This window comes from Ambystoma mexicanum, chromosome 9 (genome assembly GCF_040938575.1).
Source record: "Ambystoma mexicanum isolate Mex_15411 chromosome 9, UKY_AmexF1_1, whole genome shotgun sequence".
NCBI lineage: Eukaryota > Metazoa > Chordata > Amphibia > Caudata > Ambystomatidae > Ambystoma > Ambystoma mexicanum.
In genome coordinates, this window is record NC_090931.1 from 1,533,691,048 (window position 1) to 1,533,708,893 (window position 17,846).

General features: G+C 47.7%; 1 protein-coding gene across 1 annotated transcript in view; it reads right to left on the reverse strand.

The window, feature by feature from the left end:
• LOC138489456 (zinc finger protein 436-like) overlaps positions 1 to 17,846 on the reverse strand; it is a 299,198-nt gene that overhangs the window by 86,649 nt on the left and 194,703 nt on the right. The window contains exon 3 of the mRNA XM_069617178.1: positions 5,687 to 6,118. Coding sequence (XP_069473279.1) covers positions 5,687 to 6,118 — 432 coding nt within the window. The remainder of the gene's footprint in view (positions 1 to 5,686; positions 6,119 to 17,846) is intronic.

Below are 17,846 nucleotides of genomic sequence, written 5' to 3' on the forward strand. Positions count from 1 at the left end.
TGGCAAGTGATATTCCGGCTGTTGATGAGCAGGTGTGGAGCGAGGAGTGTACTCATGACCCCACGTTGATTGAGATCAGGTCTGCTCTCAAGGGTGGAATTTTGAGTGATAGTTTGTCCAAGCTCTACGGTCATGTCTGGCATTTATCAGAGGGCCTGTGGGGAGTTGCTAGGGCCCAGAGATTGGTTCCTCTGGAGTCACTCAAGAGTAAGCTGGTGGTGTCGGCTCACAAGGGTCACTTGGGAAGGTCCATGACAAAGAGGAGGTTGAGAGAATCGTTTTGGTGGCCTAGGATGGATGTTGACCTGGAAGAAGTGGTAATGGAGTGTGCGGCATGTTCCGCAAGTGACAAGAGTAAGGCTCTGTCTCCCCAGCCTGTGTATCCAGTTGAAGTCCCGAAAGAAGTCTGGTCGAAAGTGGCCGTTGATATAATGGATCCCATAGACACCCTGGGTAGTGGTCTCAGGTTTATAGTCGTGACGGTCGACTACACATCCAGGTGGGTGGAGGCTACTGCATTGTCTACTGTGACAGCTGTGAAAGTTGTTGATTTCTTAAGTAATGTTTTCGACAGAGAAGGGGTACCAGCTGAGATTGTTACCGATAATGTGGTACAATTTGTGCCCAATCACATGCAGGAGTTTTTGAGGAACCTGGGGATTCGTCACCACAAAGTTTCACTGTACAATCCAGAGGCCAATGGTCTTCCATGGAAGAATGTGGTTTCTGAGGCTCTGAAGGCATACAGATACATTCTGTCAGCAGTTATGGGTCATTCCCCATTTGTACTGGTGCGGGGAAGGAGACCTGGTACCATGCTGAGGGTGCCGGCGTTGGCGGGTGGTACCCACTCAGAGGTTGACATGCAAGAGGTTTTGAATCGGGTGCGTTGCAAGCAAGAGTCATTCATGCAAAAACAGTTGGCGTGTAGGAAGCCCCTGGCGGTAAAAGTAGGGGATTGCGTCCAGATTAGGAACCCGAGGCTAGTGCCCAAAAGGTTGTAAAATGTATATCCAGCCCCGGGTGGTGATGAAGACAGGTCGAGGATATGTCAAACTTGATGATGGGTGCAGGTGAAGCAAGAGGCGGGTGGTGGTTGTAGAAAGATTCCAAGTGGGTTGTAAACCCATTAAAGCCGGCAGGGGTGCGGGTTGCACTGGAGTCACTCCCGATCATCTTTTCTGGGATTCTAATTCAGAGGTAACTGTGAGTCCAGGTTTTGATCCCCCTTGTGCTGGCGTCCTGTCAGAGTGCCATGATGCTGGTGCGGGTTCTACTTCTGCTGAGGGTGCCTGTGCTTGTGGAGGTACTGGGGTGAGTACCTGGGTGGGCACCCCTGCTGCTACCTCAAGTCACACTGCCCCCGTTAGGATCAACAATTACCCCATGCGGGAGAGGAAGTTGCCTTCCAAATTTAATGATTACGTTGTAGGTGCCATTGTGCAGTAGGCTTGTTCCGGTTGTGGTTTTATCCCACTTTTGTTTTACTCTCTTCATTTCCTTGTGTACTCTTGATTGAATGGGGGTGCCTAGTGTATGAATAGTTGCGTGTGGGTGGGGGGGGGGGTATGTTCTGGCATGTTTTCTATAGGATTATGGGGGGGGGAGAAGTGTTGTGATGTTTGTTATTTATCTGGTTGGAATCCTACCATGGTAGGATTCCAACCCTGCTGTACACTTCTTGTTTACTTACGTGAGGGTTCTAGGTTCCAGAGATGAGCAGTTGGAGAGGTGATGGCGGAGTCCTGCTGGGCTGAGGTTGGCTACAATAAAGCTATTTCCTAACCCTCCCAGTGTGTCATCTTCATTTCCACATGTATGATCATGTCACTTAGGCATGAAATGTCTTAGTTTAACAGTATCAGTTCCACGCCCTGATGACGACCCCAGCGGGTTGAAACACGTGTTGGCGGCGTTTTTTTTGGAAACTTGTGTTTTTGGAGCATGTTAATTTGTGGTTTCAGATTAACATTGCAAATAGAAGCCTTTGAGTCAGATCAATGACTACCAAACATTCTTTGTGTTATTTGAGGTTACACTAAGTTATTGGAGTTGGCAGTTTTAGGACTATGCAATTACTCATGTGTGTTACATGAAAGTACACTAAGTTTTCGTAGCACGCAAAATTAGCAAATGCAACTAATTTATATTTTTGTGTTACGATATAGTGTGTTCAAATGAGATTACTTAACAGCCTGTTTGTGCAAGTTATGTGAGGTGAACATAATTGCTTACAACCTTTCATAATAAACCAAGCCAATTGGTGTGTTGTGTACAACAGTTTTTTTATTCTATTTGATAGTGAGCGTGGAATGTGAGGTTATACATTTTTTCTGCTTTTTCTGAGGGGACCACTTATTGTGCACATAGATAAGCAGTGGTTTGCAATCACCATATTGTTTAAAAGCTTGTCTGCTCCCTAATGTGTAGTGCCACGGCCTAGCTGTGCAGACCAATTAAGAAGAGCACCACTTTTGGAGAGCCTCGAGGGCTTGTCTAGTTTATGCAAGTGCACTTTGACTGGAAAGCAAGTGGGGTTTTGATACGGTTGTGTATTGTATCTTTTTAGGGAATAATAATTAGGGATGTGTATAAATGGAGTCAAAAACAAGGGGGTTCTGGGAGTTTCTCTACTACCGGCCTATATCCCGGGTTAGAGTCTCAACCAGAGTCTTTACCTCACCATCCTTTCACAGAAGAGAAATGTCCACATCCAGAAGATGTTTACAGCCGAATGGGTGATATTTAATTGACAGAAAGTTACAGCTTACATCTCACGTGGGAGTTACATTGGTGGCACACTGTATAATGGCTCCTGGTTTCCAGAGGTAGCTCCTGCTTACTGGGTGAAGCCGGATACCCAGGAGCTGCATTTAGCTCCTGCTAAGCAAATCCTAATTGTGATCCCTGTATGGGCAAAGAAATCTGCAGGATCTTGTTATACTTGCTCACTCCTTCCCCACGCTTCTGGCATACCTGGGATATTTATTCCAGATAAAAGAGACTCTAGAGTTGCCCTGGGTTTGGTGCACCTAGCCTGGTGTCGGGTTGAAGGGCAGTTTCAAGTGCAGTCTATTACAGCTTCAGCCATCCCTACTGATGAAGAGTAATGTGTCAAAAAAGATGTTCAGGAGCAGGATAATAATGTACATTGTACCAAAAGAGTACAACTGAATCTCAAAGGCTCTAGGATCATAAATAATCAATGGGCAGAAGGGGTGAAGAGTTGTAAAGCTATTGGAATGAAGGACTATACGGGTCATATGGTAGCACAAACCAATGAGCATTGTGGAAATTTTTGGAACCGTCATATAAGATGTCAGACATGGCTCAAGGAGCAAGAAAACCTAGTAATCAGCTACTTGCACATGTGGGGATGGCGCAGTGCCGGTGGGCAGTCGCATAATACGCCTTGATGAACTGGCTGGAGGAACCTCTGCATTGTAAAATACTGCATGGACTTTTGGAACAAAGTCCTATCGACAACTGCCTCCAGCCTGGCGGTGTCTGTGCAGTTCAACTGCACTGCATGCGACCATCTATGTGGTTCCAGAGACACCTTCGATGTTTTCAGGTGCAGTATCCAGACCTGTATCTGTGCCTACCTTGCCTCCATGCCCCTTGCATCCTTTGAGTTTTCGGATGAGAACAGTACATCAAACCATTCTGAGCCCATGGAGAGGGAACTTTCAAACGTTCCAATTATGTTTCAGCAGCATCTACAGAAGCACTCAACAGGATTCCTGAGAAATAGCAAGGTCGAGATGGTGTGAGCCTCATTCCTGGGCCTGGGTGTTCAAGACATAGCAAATTCAAAATGGCTCCAAACTACCTAATTCGAACTGTTTGTGGGGAAGACTTGCACAGACTATTAGCGCATTGCATGAACTGAAAGAGACCATGGCAGGTGGGGCTGGAATCTTGCCTCGCGTGGATTCCGTCACGGATCAGCCCTGCAATGAAGATGCTGATGGCAATCATCACTTTAGTATTCTGCATTTTTGCTTTTGTAAAGCTTTTCCTCGATGCTGTTCCTTTAACATGCCAGACGCTGCTCGTATGTCTGCCAACCCGTCCAAAGCTAGCGCCACCACCATTTCATGTCATGTGGGCCCTCAAACTGGGAATTGAATGGGAGTTCAGATTTGAGCCTAGGAAATGTAGTAGTTAATGAATTCACTAAAGGGAGAATTGTTGGGGTATAGGGACTTTATCCGAATAGAAAGAGACATTCATGCTCCGTGCACCATAATAATGTTACAAATGGATGTGATATTATAATGTTGCAGTTGTGCGTGCATCTAGGGTAGTGAATTAAAGGTTGTTAAAAGTTACTTTGACTGTTATTTTTGTGTCTAGTGTGATACATTTTAGATGTTGCATACATATAATTGTGTGAATATAATATGAGTGCACATAAGGGTTTTCACATGCAGTAGGTTTTTTGCACACGTACATGAAAATAAATAGTCAGGCCACTCGGCTATGAAAGGCGGGACAATGTTTTCTTGGGTTTGCAAACAGTTTGTTGTTAATTAATCCCGCTTCTCTGCAGACATTGCTTGAAGCACAAAAAAGGAGTTACATTTGGTCTGGGGCCAGGTGACCAATTGTGCCTTTGTGGCCACTAGACAGGCTCCAGTATTAAGGGATACTAGTTACACTGGCAAATACTTGGGACCGCTTCTAAGGTGCATGCAAAATGAGAAACGTGGTCTTCCTGTGAGGAAGAACAATTTTCTTAAAAGCACCATAGTTATATTAAGAATGTAATGGCTTGCCACCAAGGTCTCACATGTGGCTGATTAATGGCCTGACAACAGCCCTACCAACCGTTAGGAGTGCAAGGCAGGCAGGCATTGCAAGGGCAGTCTCCTGGCAAAGCCCTTCACAAATCACAAACGTGACAGACTTTACAGGAATTCTCGCAGTGATACTGGTGCAAAGGTTGCTCCCAGAACAATAGATTTCAGTAGGTGGAAAGCACTACAGCTTCCCTCCAATCCTTCCACCCACCTCAGAATGGTGGTGCTGGAAACCGGAGTGGAGAATGCCGGCTGTCTACACTACTTTTTCACAAGCTCAGAGTCCGGCCCCAAGAACGATGAACCAGGTGGAAAGATCAAGAGGATGATACAGCCATGCATAAGACTTTAGTCAAGAGAACTCGAAAATCGTGCACAGCAAAAGCATAATGGCAATAGCACATTGAGAAAGAAAAGGCAAATTCAGAACCAAGTTGCCACGTTATAGCTGGCAAATGGTAGGAGTACACTGCCATATTATGCGATATCTGGTACATGGCATATTTGGCCATCTGATGGTACTGCTTGTATGATTTGTATTAATTAAATCGTATTACTTGTTCTTTCGTGTAATACTGAACAAAGGTGAAGACCTGGCTCCCAAGTCAAAACCTGACCCAAAAGGCGTATGCACAGGTCAGCATCAGAACAGGAGTGTCTCGGCTAAACACCTGTAGACACACACGGGTCAACACCTTACATGTAATGAGTGCTCCCAAGTCATTACAAAGGTCAGGCTATTCAGGTGTGCTGCTTCTATTTGGGAAATGGGATATCGTACACCCTACAATATCTACCAGCGCAAAATGTATGATTATGGTACTTTTCAGTAAACCGTGTCACACTGTGGAACAGTGTGGTGTAATGCCTTTACTCCTCACCTGCAGCCAAGCTTCCAATCCTCCTTCCCTTGGAAACCCGAGAATCTCCTGCAAACATCTCCTCCTCGACTTCAACTTTTATCAACTTCTTAAAGTCCTGAGGTTCTCGGTCAGAGGCTTCTTCCATCTCTTCAGTATTTACCTGAAAATCCTGGGCAGATGGCTCCTCTCCCACTACAATCTTCACCCAGTCTTCTGGGATCTCACAATTCCCGGAAGAAGCATCTTCCTCTTCTTCAACCTTCACCTGGATAACTGGGTGCGGACAATCAGTGAAAGACAAACCCTCTTCTACTTCAACCTTCACCCAATCCATTGAGTCCTTACAACCCCAGACAGAAGGTTGTTCTGCGTTTTCACTCTTCAGCTGGTACATGACGTCCTGGGAATTCTTGGGATACGGTTCAATGCCCTCTTCAATCTTCAGCAAGTCTACAAAAGAAGGAAAAGAAAGGTTAAGATGGATAGAGTGTGAGAAAGAAGACAGATGTTAACCTACCCAAGGAATCTTCCTTTCAAGCTTGCTTACAGACAGTTTTGGTTCAGGTTCACCACTTGCACCCCATACATTCTAAGAAGGTCTTCCTCTTCCAGGAAAAAGAAGGCAGAGGCAGCACCAGCAGCTTTCTCTCTGCCAATCCTGGTGCAAAGGGAGCAGATGGTGGTAGTTCCTTGTGTTCAGGGGTATTAAAGTGGCTGAGTGTGAACACTCATATCTCTCAACTCACCTGCCGAAAGCACCCACACAGCCTCCCACCCGCCAGCTCCTTTGTTTCACCTGCCTCCCCAACCTCGTGAGACTAACTCCTGTTTCACTTAGAGCTGCAAGACTCAATGCATTACTGCACAGCCCTCATTGCTGCCTGAACGCTGTGGAGGACTCTTCCCCAGCCTTCCAGACAAGATCACGGCTGCTGGCTGGGGCTGCCTTGGAAGAGCTCTCCTTCTGAGCTCGTTGAAACCTGGCCCCTACTGAAGTCAGTGTGTATTTTTTCTCTCCTGCAACTTTGCATATCACAGTATATATATATATATAGCAAATGTATTTTAAATTTGAAAAAGTGGCCAGAGAGCCAGAGAGTAACTCTGTCTGGCCACTTTTTCTAATTTAAAATGTGTGCGATATATATATTTTTGACACATCATAAAGGCCAGGTCAGCTAGCATGTGGCTTGGCAGTGGGCAGTTAAGCCTTTCTCATTGTAAGGGTTCTGGCAGGAACTTTGCTGCGCATTTTCTTCATTGGGCGTATTCTGGGACCTTTCCATAGTTTTCCTCATGCTAGCCTTGGGATACCATTTCACATGCTTAAAGGCAGTGTAAATGATATTATGGAATGTCTTACCAGGTGACAACGCACTATGCAACACCTGCCACAAGCCTCCTGTTCCGTGTTGGCCATACAGAACCTGAGTATTCCATAGATCCCAAGTGCTGCTTGCATAACTTACAATTTCCATCCCCATGTTAGTGGCAAAAAAACATGTCTATGGCTTCAGCGCCCTCTGAAACTGTGAATTCCTTTCTTTGGAGCAGTGATAAAGCACCTTTCAAAGTTGTGAGAAACAGGCTCTATGCCCAAGGTAACTTGCAACAATTTAGAGTTGCAGCACCCTAATTAGTTAATATTCATTGGGATTTTTTGTGCACACCTTTCTGTGATGTCACTTCCTGTGACGCCAGACGCCACCTCCGGTGTCCAACCCAGGCTCTCACCCCCCAAGCAGATGCGGAAGGTTGAGAGCTATGAAGACTGATTTGGGGGATGGTGGGTTGAGATGGAGCTGTGGGGTACATGGCTGGGCGAGAGGCAAGGACTTACTACCTTCTTACTCCAGTTTCTTACAAATGCTTCTCCTGGATCCTATTGTTCCTGAGTCAGACTCACAGAAAGTGAGCAAAAAGAAGCAATAAAACAAAATCGATCCTCTGGAGCTGTGATTTCCTGTTCTGGCTCAGCACAGGCAGAGACAGCACAGGCTGGACAGAAGCAGTTGCAGCAAAGGGGAGTGAGGCAGAAGTGGCTGCAGGAGCTGGGGCAGAGCGGGGTGGGTTTATCTGTGTCTTCAGTATTTAGTGTCTAATGGAAAAGGGCCAGTGCAAAATCCCTCCACTAAGCCGGAGCCAGAAGATCTGTGTCATCCCCCACCCCCACGTACACACACACACTCCATCCCCCTCCACCTCCCAAATGAATCAAGGAGTTGCCCAGTGATGTTTGGGGGCCACCTTGCCTGCAAGTTACAGCGGTGCGCAGCACTTGTCTAAAATAGAGGGGACAAACAAATAGCAGGACCCCTCATTTCTGTGGAGTCTTCTGTCTGCCTGCTCAAGCTTGGGAACAGTAATGCCTCTGTGCATGTAGGTGTGCAGGCAGGAAACCAAATGATCCTGCACACTAATCCTACTGTAATATCATTCAGTCTAGGAGACAAAGAAGAGGGCATGAAGCTTCATCTGCAGGTAAGTACCTTTATTAGATGACACTAGGTACATCAGAGGGTAGGTGGTAATGTAGAAGCAGAGATGGGAAAGACACCAGGCATCTTTTTCCCTGGTACTGCAGCTAGAGCTGACCCACGAAGTCTCCATACACTTGTCTCTCACTGGAGGTTACATACACACAGGCAGGAAAGCAACAAGGAAAGCAGGGCTGGCAAGCAAACCACACACATACTTGGAATGTGACACAGTGGAAGCGAACGCAGCCTTTGTTTATCGACCTGCAGGGAAGACTGGCAAGGAAAGATGAAGTGGAGAAGATGCACCATCACGACCTGCAGAGAAGACTGGCAAGGAAAGATGAAGCAGAGAAGGTGCACCATCACGACCTGCAGAGAAGACTGGCAAGGAAAGATGAAGTGGAGAAGCTGCACCATCACGACCTGCAGAGAAGACTGGAAGGAAAGATGAAGCAGAAAAGGTGCACCATCACGACCTGCAGAGAAGACTGGCAAGGAAAGATGAAGTGGAGAAGCTGCACCATCACGACCTGCAGAGAAGACTGGCAAGGAAAGATGAAGCAGAGAAGGTGCACCATCACGACCTGCAGAGAAGACTGGCAAGGAAAGATGAAGCAGAGAAGGTGCACCATCACGACCTGCAGAGAAGACTGGCAAGGAAAGATGAAGCAGAGAAGGTGCAAAATCACGACCTGCAGAGAAGACTGGCAAGGAAAGATGAAGTGGAGAAGGTGCACCATCACGACCTGCAGAGAAGACTTGCAAGGAAAGATGAAGTGGAGAAGCTGCAGAGAAGGCAGGCAAGGAAAGATGAAGCAGAGAAGGTGCACCATCACGACCTGCAGAGAAGAATGGCAAGGAAAGAGGGAGAGGAGAAGGTGCACCATCACGACCTGCAGAGAAGACTGGCAAGGAAAGATGAAGTGGAGAAGCTGCACCATCACGACCTGCAGAGAAGACTGGCAAGGAAAGATGAAGCGGAGAAGGTGCACCATCACGACCTGCAGAGAAGACTGGCAAGGAAAGATGAAGCGGAAAAGGTGCACCATCACAACCTGCAAGGAAGACTGGCAAGGAAAGCGGGAGAGGAGAAGGTGCACCATCACGACCTGCAGGGAAGACTGGCAAGGAAAGATGAAGCAGAGAAGGTGCACCATCACGACCTGCAGAGAAGAATGGCAAGGAAAGATGAAGCGGAAAAGGTGCACCATCACAACCTGCAAGGAAGACTGGCAAGGAAAGCGGGAGAGGAGAAGGTGCACCATCACGACCTGCAGGGAAGACTGGCAAGGAAAGATGAAGCGGAGAAGGTGCACCATCACGACCTGCAGAGAAGAATGGCAAGGAAAGATGAAGCAGAGAAGGTGCACCATCACGACCTGCAGAGAAGACTGGCAAGGAAAGATGAAGCGGAAAAGGTGCACCATCACAACCTGCAAGGAAGACTGGCAAGGAAAGCGGGAGAGGAGAAGGTGCACCATCACGACCTGCAGGGAAGACTGGCAAGGAAAGATGAAGCGGAGAAGGTGCACCATCACGACCTGCAGAGAAGAATGGCAAGGAAAGATGAAGCAGAGAAGGTGCACCATCACGACCTGCAGAGAAGACTGGCAAGGAAAGAGGGAGAGGAGAAGGTGCACCATCACGACCTGCAGAGAAGACTGGCAAGGAAAGATGAAGTGGAGAAGCTGCACCATCACGACCTGCAGAGAAGACTGGCAAGGAAAGATGAAGCAGAGAAGGTGCACCATCACGACCTGCAGAGAAGACTGGCAAGGAAAGATGAAGTGGAGAAGCTGCACCATCACGACCTGCAGAGAAGACTGGCAAGGAAAGATGAAGTGGAGAAGCTGCAGAGAAGGCTGGCAAGGAAAGATGAAGCAGAGAAGGTGCACCATCACGACCTGCAGAGAAGACAGGCAAGGACAGAGGGAGAGGAGAAGGTGCACCATCACGACCTGCAGGGAAGACTGGCAAGGAAAGAGGGAGAGGAGAAGGTGCACCATCACGATCTGCAGGGAAGACTGGCAAGGAAAGATGAAGCAGAGAAGGTGCACCATCACGACCTGCAGAGAAGACTGGCAAGGAAAGATGAATCGGAAAAGGTGCACCATCACAACCTGCAGGGAAGACTGGCAAGGAAAGAGGGAGAGGAAAAGGTGCACCATCACGACCTGCTGGGAAGACTGGCAAGGAAAGATGAAGCGGAGAAGGTGCACCATCACGATCTGCAGAGAAGACTGGCAAGGAAAGATGAAGCAGAGAAGGTGCACCATCACGACCTGCAGAGAAGACTGGCAAGGAAAGATGAAGGGGAGAAGCTGCACCATCACGACCTACAGAGAAGACTGGCAAGGAAAGATGAAGCAGAGAAGGTGCACCATCACGACCTGCAGAGAAGACTGGCAAGGAAAGATGAAGCGGAGAAGGTGCACCATCACGACCTGCAGAGAAGACTGGCAAGGAAAGATGAAGCAGAGAAGGTGCACCATCACGACCTGCAGAGAAGACTGGCAAGGAAAGAGGGAGAGGAGAAGGTGCACCATCACGACCTGCAGAGAAGACTGGCAAGGAAAGATGAAGCAGAGAAGGTGCACCATCACGACCTGCAGAGAAGACTGGCAAGGAAAGAGGGAGAGGAGAAGGTGCACCATCACGACCTGCAGAGAAGACTGGCAAGGAAAGATGAAGTGGAGAAGGTGCACAGTGATGGGGCAAAGAAGACTGGCAAGGAAAGATGAAGCGGGGGCGTGGCCAGTTGGCATGCAGAGCAGACATGCCTCTCGAGAGCTCTCCTGCTTGATCCGGATGGGGGCGAAAGTGCCCCCGAGTGATCAGGAGCCTGCGAGCAGCACGCGACACCATCTTTTGTGGAAAAAAGAGAAGAATTAGCCACAGGAGAGGCCGAGACGGACACGACGAAGAGTCCGCAAAATGGTGCTGAGACGCCCGTCTGATGGGGGTGCAGATGGAACGCTGACCGGCAGCTGGCGATCCGGAGACCAGGAATAGCAGCCCACAAGAGGACCAGGGAGACCCTGGAGCCGTGCTACTTGCAATGGACCGCAGCAGAAGTGATCTCTGCGTAGTGCCTAGAGTAGCGCCAGAGGCAGGCAGCAATCCGGCGACCGGGCCCCCTGCGTGACATGGCAGCCGCCACAGGGCTTGAGAAGTAGCACCCGCCATCCGCCAAAGACTAGTCACAAGGAGCCGAGCCGAGCAGCCTGTCTAAAAGCCCCAGGAGCCCAAAGAAGCCAGAATAATACATGCGCTTGGGAGGCGGATGGCGCCGTGAACTAGGCGTTCCCCAGACCCCTCCCCCTCCCCTCCCCCTCTACACACAGAACAAAGTGCGCACAACAGAGGAATACATGGAGGGAACCAAGCACGGGCTGGGGAACTCTCTCACACAGCACACGAGAGCCCTGCTGGCCGCTACTAAGAGGACAGAAGGCCCAAACACAGGTAGCCAGCGAGACGGGAGGAAGAGGGACAAATAAATAAGAAAAGGCCAGACAAAGCCCAGATGAGACGGCATCTAGGACCAAGGAACTAAAGGAGACAGCCCAGGAGATGACGACCAAGCTCAGATTGTTGCAAGAACAGGCAGAAGAAGCAGAAGGAAGAGCACTGAGGGAGGAGCAATCAGTCAGTGTAGGTCACAGTGCACCATTCTTTAATATGTATCCTTCGTAGAAGTCTAAAGTCTTTAGAATTAAGCAAAAACAAAACCTTGTTCTTGAGCGCCTCTCGTGATTCCACTCTCTCTGGCTTTTCAACATTGGTGATGATAATGTTCCTGTAGTCCAAAGCCTACAGCCATTCCGGATTTCCTGACTTGTAGCTCGCTCCAAGGAGAAGCCATGATCATTCTTGCTGAAAGATTGATCCATTTTTCAGTTTTATTTGGGGGTACACATACCCCTCTCGCCCCTTCCACCGATGTAGGGCCCACATCATGGGACTTGCTATTAAGCGGAGATACTTTGATCTCATTTGCTGGATGCTCCTCATTGGTGCTCATAGACAGGTTTGACATGCTCCATGCCCCCTATTGACCTCTGGCTCTCTCAAATCACATTGACATGCTTTATCACTCTTATTCAAGGGGGCATGTGAGGTAATCTCATCAAAGGAGTCCACCCAGTTGGCAAAATCCTGATAGGATTTACATTGGTTCAGATTGTGAAATGCCAGTTTACATTCCCATTAGACTCCTTATTTTCCGGGCATAACTGCACCATAGTATCACTAATCACAGCATCCATACTTTTAGACAGAGTGCACCACCTCCATCAGGGCCGAAGGCATATGGGCAGAGCTACCGGGTTGACCAAGACTAGATACCAAATAAACCAGCAAGATTCTTCTGAATGGTGACTACTTCCAGCTCCACTGAATTCTTCCCTTAAACAAGCACAACAGCACCCCTCTCTTTTCCCCCTGAATCCCAGCACTTTTTACGAAGGCGCCATCTTCTCAGGGTGCTCCTAGCCATGACCTCCCTCACTTGATTATTGGCCACAGCTATACATGTAGGAGGGTCTGGCCTTTCAACCATATCGGCTTGAGAGCCCATTTCACTTGACTAGGAGGACTTCAAGGGCAAGCGCTCTCGTAATGGGCATGGAGCAAACACTAGGTAATTTACCACCATGAGAGCAGGGAACCGCTGGCAAAATCTAAGCAAAACAAACTGTAAAACAAAGTCAAACAAGACTGGTATCCCAGAGCAGACCCAATATTAGAAGCCGTAATGCCGACCCTCTTCACAGTATGCCTTACTGGTTTTACCAGGCTCCTTGGCTGCCTCTCTGAGAATGTGTCTCATGAGGCACGGGATAAATAAGTCATGCGGCGTGGAGGGACAGGTCCCAAATAAGTCCCGAAAGCACAGTGGCGCTGGACATGGCGCTGAAGAATAAAACAGAAGAGCAAACAGCGCGGTGAGCCGAGCAAACGCTTCCAGGTTAGGGGAAAGAACCTGGAAACGTGACGGCCGTACCTGATCTCACTGTCAAGCCACACTGCAGCCGCAAGAGAATGCAACTGCAGCCGCTTCAGATAGCGGATACCACAGATCTTGATATTTGGAATTTGATTATTTACTCTGTGCATTGAATACACCCTTGGGGAAGAATTCTGGAGGAGGTAATGGTAAGTTCTTAACTTCATAGCTCAAACCTAAGGGAGAATCATAATCATCAGAAGCCAGGGTATTAATGCTCTGATTCTTATATATATCATTCCCATGTTGATCATAACGGTTTTTACCACGGACAACGTGGGTCGTTTATGTAAGGGAAGCCTCACTCAACAACAAGCCATTAGATATTACGGCATCATGGAACTCTCCCCCTCCGAAGAAGATAAATACTGTGTCTCTCCTAATGAAGCTGTCCCATGTCCTATGGGAACCTCTCCTCCCAGGTGATCCATCCGGCTAATACCACCCAAAGGGGTTAGGATCAGGTAGCGGCTGCCTTTCCCTAGCCACCTGGGGGAGACTTTAGGCAGGGATTCTGTGAGGACTGTGCAGGCTTCATCACAGCAGGAGCATCAAAAACTCAAGTGTTCTCGGGACGTGGGCTGTTATGCTCAGTGTGCGTGAGGCAGAGCCAGAAAGAATGGAAATAAAAAAGGGGTTCCTCATGCAACACCTCACGTATTAGTACTGGGACGAGGAAGAGGGAAGTGGAGGTGATTTCGCACACCGCTTTACCCACGCTCCACCGCAAGTTAAGGGGAAAAGGTAAGGAAAGGGGGAAATGGGCCCCCATTACTGGAGCTGAATCGAAAAGGCAGAATGAGCTGAGTGCAACCCAACACTGTACACTTACCATCGACAAGTAAGCAGAACCTTTACAAGTGCTTTAACATCTGTGAGGGAGGCATGGTATCACAAGTAGACACTGACACAAGAGCTGCAAGTTTCTAAATGAAATCGTTATTGATGGTTTAGAAGGGGTTGGAAAACTCATATCTTGACCTATAACTAAGATGGGAGTATTCTCGACCATCAAACAAAAAGAAAATACAGTCCTACTCAGTCCTTAGTCAAAATAATATGGACTATACTAATAAACTTAATGCCTGCCCTCTTTCTAATACAATAAATGTGTAAAGGGAACGTGTAATGCAAAACGAAAAATCAGTGTGAAAAGAAATGTCAGCATGGCTGCGTAAACTCCCTTCCCCACATTTTGTAGCATGGGGTAGGGTGGCATACTTGGACCTTGTGACACACACTGGCTTCAGACACAAGGATGCTGTTTGTTTCGTGGACCAGGGTCCACTTGGCCTTCCACGGAAAGTCACTAGTTTATCCGCTGGACCTCTCGGCTTTCTCTCACTCCAGCCCAGGTCACCTTTTAGCTTGTAATAAAGTTCAACAAAAGTTTGTGTCCTTCTGGTTACCACAGTTCAGTACATGTTTCCATCCGCCAGGCTCGAACCTTTCAATCAAAATTTGTGGGGGCTCCCTTCCCCAAGTTTCAATCACACCTTCAAAGGCTTCCCTCTATTGGGCTCAGGCCTCCTTTTACATTCCTTCCGCTGTTGAAGACTTTCAAAACTGTGAGGCTTTTGCTCTTACCTCGGCATGACCACTTCGATCTTCTTTCTTCAAATGTCACTTTTTCTCTCCTACACCAAGGCCTCTTGGTAAATGTAGTTTCGAGCACAGTACTTATTTCAAAGTTCAAAGATATCTCTCACATCCAGGTGTCCCTCTGCCGGGATGAAATCACACAATGGTTAAAATCTTGCATCTCAGTTTCTTTCTCTTACTGCCGCTTCTATGGCATCAGACATTTCACTGAGACTTTCGATTGGGCAATCTTCTTTCGCTGGACCACTCCATTACTATACTTGTATCTTTAATTTACAGTTCTTTACAATGCTTTGCTTTCTCTCGCATCTTATCGGCACACGCACAACTTTCATTCGTCTGATACTGTTGCCGTCAAGTTTAATTTAACACAGACCAGACTTTCATTGCTTTCATCAACTCACTGGCTGTGTTAATTCATTTTTGTCTTTCGCGGCTTTGATTCTGAAGTGAAGGCCGATACCACATCATCCGCTGCACCTCTCCAACTCTGCTGTTCATCCGGGAGGGTGGCTGGTATCCTTGAAAACAAAAAAGAGGTTTGTCTCTTCTCTCTAGCTGGGCTTCCATGCGAAACCTTCAAGGCCCTTCGGAGAGAACGATCTCTCGCAGGAGTGTCCAAGGTTTGCCCATCCCTCAGCCTGTCGCTCTGCTCCGCCTAGTTCACTGACGCCCTGGAAGAACTGCTCCTTCTCGTGCATCGCCTTGCTCAGAGTATGTCTCAGTGTTCCACCTTTTAACCATGTTGGGAGAGCAAATAGGTACCAGGTGTATGTAATTAAGATCAAGCCCCTGCCCCTGCCTGTTCTTATTAGTGGGACATGTCCAATGTATTGCATGGGTGGTACTCCTTTCAGCCTCAGATCGCCTCTTACTCTGCTCATTGTTTGTGTAGGAAAGGGGGTGATCTGGGAAGTTGGAATTTCCTATAAAATAGGATGAGACAGGGGTATTTGGAAAGGGGGGATACCATGTCTTGCCATCGGGTGTTCCTCCCCCACTCCCTGAGGACCCCTCACCGAGGTGATCCTTCCGCACTTGTCCAAAGGCGATGACCATGCTCAGGCCAACTGAACAAGGGATCCTGGGGTCTGGGCAGTGAAACACCCTCTGGATTTTCACACATCAAAGAAAAAACATGTGTCTACTTAACTGGCTGACAGCAGCAAAGAAGAGGATGTTTCCTGCACATGTTAATATGGGCCTCATCACTAGTTGGGCGGTAGCCCCTAAATGCAGCGGTAATGCTATTACCGCCCCATTTAAGGGTTGGCCCAATTACGAGTTGGACGGAAAGTTAGAGTTTTACCTGCGGCTTTTTGCTGGAGGTAAACATCTCCGCTTTCTGCCCGCTTTCAGCGCTATTAGCGCAACACTCCTAATGCCAAAAGACCCAATGAGGAATGGGGATTTACCGCCTTGCCGCTACTTGCATTGGCATTGGCTGTATCCCGGCGCAATTCCCGCCAGGATTCTACCAACCTCGTGTTGACGCCCATAGACTTGTTAATGAGGGGTCGATGCACCTGGGCCACGTTGGCTACGTTTCAGAATGATTTTCTTGTTTTGTTCTATTGTTCATTCATCTGTTTTCTTTGCTGCTGGTAGAACAGTAAAGAAGTTGCAGCCTCCGTGTATTCACCTAAAATGAAGAACATTGTTCCTGCGTTCTAGAATGAATTTATTTCACACATTGGAAGTCCTCGGTCCTTTTCAGAATATTCCCATTCCCTTTACAAAAAGAGGTTGCAGACTATGCAAAGGGAAATATTATTGCAACATGGGAAACGTATTCACTGAATGTGATAAGACGGTGGACATTAGATTGAGAGTGTTTGCTAGATTTGTTTACAATCCTCTGATTTTAGGGGAAATGAGATTTCTATGATTCTAGCTACTACTTGTGTGATTAAGCACATTTTAGATCTATACAAGACATTGGGGCCTCATTACGACCCAGGCGCTAATGGGTTAACGGCGCCGTAAAAGGCTGCAGCGCCGTTAACCTATTAGCGCCTAATTACAAGGTCCCTTTGCGGGACCCGACCTTAACGGCTGGTGTAGACCAGCCGTTAAAGTAGGGACCCGCAAAGGGACCTTGGTGCTAATTACGGTGCCGCAATTTGCGGCACCGTACTTAGCGCCTTCCACATTCCCATTGAGCCCTATGGGGCAAATATGGGGAAGGGCCATGGAGGAAGGGGGAATTACCGCCCTGCCAACCTTATAATGGGGTGGCAATTCCCCCTTTCTCCATGGCGGAGTCGGTAACTTACCGGCATGGACCATGGTGCTAATAGCACCATGGTCTTCCGCCGGTGTCGTAATGAGGCCCATTGTTTAGGACAACTTCCCTTTATACACATTTGAATATATGGTTGTGTGATATTGTTTGATGTGTTAACATATGGTGTAGAATTTTAGGTCAACCAACGTAACAGAGAGAAACCCAGGAATGTGTATAAGGGCAAATCACCACCAGCCCCAGACTCAAAATACCACTGCTTTATATACAATTAAGTGGTGTGCCGTACCACCATGCCGATAAGAGCTCAACTTGCATCCCACCTTCTTCAGATGTAGAGGTATACCTAGTGTGATATCTCTATGCTAAATTAATACATACAAACATAGACATAAATGATTAAAAATAACTCTCTCGTACTGAGAAAACGTTCAAAATCTAACAACACAAACCAGGATTCCCACTACAAATGTATGGATTCCCAACTTGTGATGGCATCCATACATCACTCATTCACGCCATTGCAATCTGTGCAAACCTTCACAATATTGATAAGAGCCCCATCTCCAACAGGTAGAGCATGTTCACTCTTCATGGCTGCTTATGTTGCAGCGAAGTTTAATCGACATCACCAGCGGCAAGTCCCCAACTCCAGCTGGAGAGCCCACTATGATGGGTGCTGGGACCGCATGTCCGTTTGTTCTCACTGGTATCCTGTTAGAGTGTGCTCTGCCTAGTGAAGATGGGGTTCTTGGAAGAAGTGACTTCATAGCACCAGTTCTATTACAATGCGAGGGTTCGAAATTGCGAGGAGCTGGGAGCTATTTAGCTCCTGGTTATATC